The sequence below is a fragment of the Lissotriton vulgaris genome, chromosome 7 (assembly GCF_964263255.1).
Source record: "Lissotriton vulgaris chromosome 7, aLisVul1.2, whole genome shotgun sequence".
NCBI lineage: Eukaryota > Metazoa > Chordata > Amphibia > Caudata > Salamandridae > Lissotriton > Lissotriton vulgaris.
Window position 1 is genome coordinate 1115125073 of NC_141695.1, and position 7370 is coordinate 1115132442.

The 7370-nt window shown below is 48.8% G+C and overlaps 1 protein-coding gene across 1 annotated transcript; it reads left to right on the top strand.

The window, feature by feature from the left end:
- The first annotated feature begins 5497 nt into the window (after positions 1-5497).
- LOC147703005 (fizzy-related protein homolog) lies at positions 5498-7114 on the top strand. The gene is made up of 3 exons (XM_086928863.1): positions 5498-5631; positions 6113-6240; positions 6758-7114. Exons 1-3 carry the CDS (start codon positions 5613-5615, stop codon positions 6884-6886), a joined length of 276 nt encoding a protein of 91 aa, XP_086784989.1. The 5' UTR covers positions 5498-5612; the 3' UTR covers positions 6887-7114.
- Positions 7115-7370: the final 256 nt, after the last annotated feature.

Sequence of the window (7370 nt, forward strand, 5' to 3'; positions counted from 1 at the left end):
GCATTGCATGCGATGGTTACAGAAAGTCATGTTTAACCTGCTTTGTCAAATTCGAGGCTGTCAGTGTCTTCGCTTCAGCTGCGTGAGCCCGACAGAAGCACAGTAATTGTATCTGCCGCATGAGAAGCGCAGCGTTAATATCACGAGAACGCGGATTCGATATTTTAGATCAATAGTATCTAATGTCGAAGTGAAATGTGCTAAGGGGATAGTGCTGGCGGGTGGGCTCAGCTGGGTTCTTCTCACTCCAAACAAATGGAAACCCACCTCCAAGGGGACTTCCGTTCCCGCCCTCCCCCTCCCTGCTCAGCCCAGCTTCCAGCCCCGCAGTCCCACCAGTGTGTGTCATGCTTGCAGGCCGGGGTCTGAGCTCCCGGGGGACTTGCTTTATAATCTGGTCTGAGGAAATGCACCAGGCGTCTTCGCCCTTCCCAGGCCTCGCAAGGTCATCCACGGTTTCCAGCAGAGATGATCCTGGTTTCTCCCACTTGGGTCAGACAGAGTTAAAAGGAACAGATATTTCGCTTGAGAATTGTATTGGTTACTTTTATATTTAATTTCCTGGAAATATAATAATGTTAGACAGTGGTTCAATCCATCACAAAATCAGCTGGGTAAAGAAAAGGCTACAGATGCAATAAACATTACACTTTGGGGGAGGAGGGGCAGTCGCCCAAAGGGTTGTTTGTGCTGAGCATCACCAGTACAGGAGCGAACAGCAAGGCACTGGTCTCCTGCACTTTCACAGCTTAATCTGGTATTAAATGTGTGTTAGAGGAAGGTACGCATAAATATACCCTGTCCATGCGAGAGTGGGTACCTCCAATTATGTCCCTAACATGCATGTACAGTGGTCATGCGTGAGACAACATGCACTGTCAGCAAGCATTTGCAAAGCAATAGGTCTCGCATTTACGAGAGTTTCATAAATGCGACACCTTTTGCATTGCAAATGCTAGTCTGTAAAAACGCCCATGCGGCACTTTAACTTTAATGTCAGCTGCACTCCTTTCTTTAGAAAATCCGAGTCTAAAGAAAGGGGCATGGTTGCCATTAAAACGAAAGCGCGGTATGGGGCGCTTTTTCAAAAAAAGCATTTGTTTGCCAAGTTAACAAATGAATGTCTTTTTTTTGTAAAAGTGCCCCATTTCGCGCTTTCACTTTAAGTGCTTACGTAATCTCCCCATGCCCAACAAAAAATGAATGTGTCCGTCTGTAATGCAACTGTAGCTTATGTAAAGCGCTCTGATACCTGATATCTTCGGGTCTAGTTTGCGCTATAAAAAAACTCTAAAACATTTTTTTAAAGGGGGCCACGCCCCTTTCTTTAGACATAACTTGTCTAAGGAAAGGGGTGCAGCCGATATTAAAGTGTAAGTGCGGCATGGGGCAATTAAAAAAAATAATGAAATAGTAAAAAAAAAAACATGCAGCTGTGTTTGACGCAGCAAGTAAAGCAAAGGCACAGCTGCCAATATCAGCATTGCATGTCGTGCTATGTAAAAACATTAAAATAAAGCATTACGAGAGGGCTTCCTTCATGCTGCTGGCCGGAGAAAACCATTAAACGAAAAGTGCTCGTAGGCTATAATTAAAGCCTACCTAACAACAACACATGTAAAAGGGAGTGTTCCCATGGGAAGTTACAAATTAAGACAAGGTGATACTAAGGAGGGACCAACAAACCTATTAACAAATCAGAAGGCAGCATTTACGAAAGACAATGACACAAGCCAATAAAAAATATGGGCGGAGAGTGGGCGGGGCTTCAATTCCATACTCTAATACAGCATGCCTCGCAGAGCAGTGCAAGCGCTGCCCAGGATCGACCTAAAAATCAGCAGTTTAATTTGTCAGTAGAGAGCGATTAACTCACAGAGCTATATTGGTGTTCTATAATTCATCTTTTTGGTGTTGATGCCTATGTCATTTGTTACGTCCTCAAATTCAAGTTTGCTTTCATAGCTCCACTTATGGAGGTCAATACTTTTTGGACTGGGAGCTTTTCAACAACCTAAAACAGCAAGCCCACATTTTATAGACTTACTACCTGACTGAAGAAGACACGCTTTCGAGTAAGACAAATAAGAGCACCTGACTACAAAACAATCTAAATAAAAGTGTGTTTGAAATCCCTCAAAACTAATATAGCTACTGCAGTTTAAGTCATATTTAATCCTTAACTTGTGAATCTATTTATTGTCTAATAGACTGTCAGAGTCATATTAGCTGCACGTGAGAATGCTTCATATGAATGCGGGATCTCTTAACAGAATATAGATGTTCTCAACATTTCTGGTCACTTTATTAAATCCTTTAAAGATGGCAACATTGGCTTGTACTCAATTGGCATATTTAATTTACTTATAAGCCCCTTGTAAAGTGCCACTACATGTGCCCAGGGCCTGTAAATTAAATGCTGTTAGTAGGTCTGCAGCACTGATTGTGCCACCCACTTAAGAAGCCCTTTCAACATGCCTCAGGCCTGCTTTGCAGAGCCTGTTTATGCAACTTAAACTGCCATTTCGACCTGGCAAATTAAACCTTTTGCAAGGCCCAAACCTTCCTTTTTAGGTTTCGCCTAGCGGAAGCTGCGCTCTGCGCAGCTTTTCCGCGCAGGCGAAATCCTGTTGAGAAGAGTAGTGTGGCTTTTGTTCGGCCCTCGTCCTTGATTGGCTGGCTCCGTAAACGGAGCCTTGCCATTGGACGAGGGGCCTGTCCGTCAATGCCGGACCAGACACGGGGGCGTTCCCGACATTCTTTGGCTTTTGCCGACGTCACGGGACGCCGGGAACGCCCCCGTGTCTGGTCCTGGCATTGCCGGCACTCGAACGGGAAGGCGGCAATTAGCGGTGTTAAAAGTAGCAGCGCCCGAGAGCCGGCCGGCTCCGGGCGGAGGCTGCCAGCGGGAGCGGCAGGTAATTGGAATGATTCCGAGCACGGACTGCTCACACTTTTCCTCGTGGCCCGCCTCACGCATCCATTTACAGCTATCCGCGCCAGGGGCCGCACCCACTTTCCTGAAACGAGAGCTGCAACCGGTTTCGCAACACTGAGTCTTGCTGTTCCTGTGAGAGCCAGGGACTGCGCTGCACAGGCCCGCCGAGTACAGAACAGGGCATCGCGGAACGCATACAGGTAACGAGCGGCAGGAGCACCGTGCACCAGCCGCCGGGAAAACAAACGACGCCATCTTACTGCTTGGAAGTGTGCGAGGCGCCCCCCTCCGTTAAAATGGCGACGGCCGCGGGGGCGCAACTTGTGTTCCATGCCCAATGAGCTTTGTGAATGGGGTATCATCCCGGACAGAGGGAGGTTGTTTACTCCATGTGTAGTGTTTTGGATGTGTTTCTTCCTCACCGCAGCTTACCTAACACGACTTGGCTGTTGAAAAACAAACGACGCCATCTTACTGCTTGGAAGTGTGCGAGGCGCCCCCCTCCGTTAAAATGGCGACGGCCGCGGGGGCGCAACTTGTGTTCCATGCCCAATGAGCTTTGTGAAGAAAGACCCGAGCTTGTGGTTTGTCTGGCAACATTTCATCTCAAACGATGAAACTTAAAAGAACAAATCTACTTTCATAACCAAGCGAACGTGTTAATGTAATCTTCATTCATAGTAAAACCTACACGTGCTCGTACACAACACCCTGAAAAGCAAGACGCCGGTTGCATATTCATGTAGCGGCGGGGATCGCCCTTTTTACGCATCGGCAGAAAGGTCGTGGCAGAGGTCATCCTCCGAGGGTCATTGCGTAGAGGGGGCAGAGGGACCAGCGGGGGCTGCCGGCCGATCAATGGCTGTCACTCACCAGCAGATCTCTGCGGTAGGCAACCTCGGGCGCGCCTGCAACTGGGGCAGCGCCGGCCGATGGAGCAAGTGGCACAACTGGTAAACGGAAGGGGGGCCCCAGGGGAAGTAATTATGAGACTCAGACAGACGCTGTGGGGAGGGGGTGGGGGGCTTCGGAGGATCCCGTGGCGAGGGCTCAGTGACACGCCTTGAGCACGGAGACTAAACCCCCAGTGCAAATAGATTTAACAAAACACAGAAAACAAAGAACAATGTGAGTTGAAACAAATAGACCTCCGTGGGGCAGGAATACTTTTTTATTACTAGTTCAATAAAGCTTAGCAAATAACCCAAGTTCAATTTTTAAAATATACATTGCAACAGAAGGTGGGCAATCTACATGTAGCTCGCCCATGTCACTAAATATAACTGAGGCACGCCCGATGCCCGCCCAAGGAATGGCCAAAACATATTTTGTCTGTCCATGCTGATTAATCTATATACAGTGAATCTACATAATGTGACTATGGTGAGAACTTGTCAAGGATCAGAATCAACCTTGAGCATTCAACGAAAAAATCTTCAAGAAGGGAAGATGCGCTAGAGATGCCCGATGAGACAGATCTAGCAGATGTGGAGTGTGAACGTTCTATGACGTAAAAAAAACAAATGTGATGATGAGCAGGTCAAGTTTTTGCTTTACGTTGTTAGAAGGCAGAACAATGGGATACGCGGCGAGCCGGGTATTTTTAGGGACGTCACGCCGTTCGTGGCAGGTGACATGCGCCGAGATGTAATCTGCTGCAAGGGTTGGAGCCCTTTTGTGTTTATTTAGCAATGCGCAGCGATGACGTCATTGTTACACGCGTCACTATATCTGAGGTGACCTAGGGAATACGAGCACTTGTACAGGACTCGGTGTACTGTTGTGTCATTAGAGGACACCGTGTACCTTTAAGTACGGTTATTACTTTGACAAATAAATAGAATAAGTGCTGGGGCCCAACGCATTTTTTTAGTAGTCTGCTGCTGGTGCCGAGGACTGAAAAGATTGCCAACTTGTTTTTTTTCACACCACCTTCCACCTGGCCCCTCGCTTTTGATGGTGTATAATGCCAGGTTAGCCTCTTCCAGGTCTCCGTCTACCAGCTATTTAGACGTGATAGAGCAAACGTGGTTAAAGGATAGATCAAGAACTAAACAGTGCGATGGCTAATTACCTCATTTCTCTGGGCTCGCCGATGCAAATGGAGAAGTCGGGCCCAGTCAGCAGAATATGCATTGGATTTCCGTTGCACTGTCCCCCTGTTCCCCCACGGAGCATCAATTCTCTTGAATATTGCCGGCTCTCTATAATTGGATGCGAAATGGCATTATTTTATTACCATTAAATGGATGTGTTAGGTTCACGCTTTCAGTCCTTGACTTTGTTTGTGGAAAAGAGCGATATTTATTAATTTGTTGACTGCTGTGCCCAGAGTCGATGACTTTTCTCACAGTGCATGTTGTACATTATTTTGAGAGAAAACATTGTTCATGAAGTTTTGGGATCCCACCCCTGCTCAGAGATTAATGTGTGTTTATACATGTAGACAAACCTGCGAGCGGAGCGCCGTGTGCCTGTGTGCGTGTGTGTGCGTGCCTGTGTGAGTGAGTGCCTGCTGCTGCCTGCCACGGCGCAGGGAGTGCGGGGAGCAGACGGGAGGGCACCAGGCAGCAGCGGCAGCGATGGTACTCATTCTCAACCACATCCTCATCGCAGTCCTTCAATTTTTCAGACGGGGCCAGCAGGTCTTCCTGAAGGCGGAGGAGAAGCCGGCATGCTCGGACGCCCTGCAGGTAAGAGACGGCGCCTCCGGTCCCCGCGTCCCCTGTGCGCGCCTGTGTGATCTTGTGACAGCGCCGCGCTGCTTGTGCCCCTTCGAAGTCATTGCTGTCTCTTGGGCTGTGTGCACTGCCAAGCATACCCTGTGTATAAGCACGTGTGCGGGGGGGGGGGAAGGTATGAGGGCTGCAGGTGAGAACTGCTCTGTTGGTAGAACAATGAAGTGCTCGTGCCTACAAAGTGCTCATATTTCAACTTTTCCCCGCTGTGATCGCGTTCACTTCCCATTTAAGCGAAGGATGCCGCCTCGGACAACGGCAAAGGTAGGTGCCCTCCCCCACCCCTCGCATGTGTTTTGTTCCCACCATCTGTGCGGGGCTTTGTGGGGCGTGATGGATGTGACCTGTAGACAAGTGGGGGCAAGAAGCCTGTCCCCTCCCCCTCCTGCCCTCGGCCAGGCAGATGCTCAGACTCTCTCCTGTTGTTTCCGAGCAGATGGGCTGGCATACTCTGCCCTGCTGAAGAACGAGCTGCTGGGGGCGGGCATCGAGAAGGTGCAGGACCCGCAGACCGAGGACCGGCGGCTGCAGCCCTCCACGCCCGAGAAGAGGAGCCTCTTCACGGTAAGCCACAGCGCCCCCTGCTGTCCCCCCTCACACACCCGCTGGGACGGGGTGATGACCTCTGTGAAGGTCACAGCCAGGCCTGGGCGGTGTGCTGTGGGCGGGCCTGGTCTCTGTGCAGCACTTAGTGTGTTCTACCATATTTGTTTGTATCCCCGTGGGTTGCTGTGCCTGCTGCAGGGGTCTGTGTGCAACCAGCTCAGTGTTTAGACTCATGGATAGCTTGACTCCTTCCGAGAGTATGCCGAGTTTTAATACATTTACAAACAATAGTCAGTATCCTCACTCCAATCACATGCTCTATTTCAATACACACAACGTGTATATGTATAAGCTGGATTCTTACACCTATAAGCTTGTTGGTTGCTGGCTTGTACTACCATTTCTCATTCGTAAACACGAGGAATTTTTTGTTGCTCGTTGCGGTTTTCTATAAGCCATCCCATAAAATGTGAGTTGCTCCTTGCTGATCACAGCCCCACGAGCCGCTCTCACCTTGCGTTTTCCTTCCTTGCAGTATTCCCTCAGTTCAAAGCGCTCCAGCCCAGATGACGGAAACGAAGTGTCTCCATACTCCTTGTCGCCCATCAGCAACAAAAGGTCAGTCCTGGCGCGGGCGGGGTGGCATAAAGAGTGCATTATATGAAGCGCAAATGTGCAGCGAATGAAGCTCTGCTCCATCTCCACCAGTTGTAAGAACCATGCTATAGTATAGGCCTTGATTATTCAAATGTTTCTTCAGACCTGTAGGGGGGAAATAAATGCCCTGCATGATGGTGCCCTCCATGTACCACCTTCGCCCCTTCCATGACCACTTTGTGGCGTCCATCAAAGTTAAAATAGAGCCCTTTCCTTATCGGGTGACAAATTAATTAAACAAAAAAAAGATTACATATTTTTACACTGGTGTAATACTAGAAGCAGACAGCGATGCAGCAGCATCAGTGGAAACCCTCTAATACTCTTTATCGCATCTTACGCCCACTAATAAGGGCCATGTTCCCAAGAAAACTATTACTGGCTGTTTGACTCGTTGAAAAGACTGAAGGGTCACATCACAGGTCTGAAAAGATTAAACCAGCTTTGTTCCTACCCATTGACTTGATGAGTCTCACTTCTTGCCTAGTGCT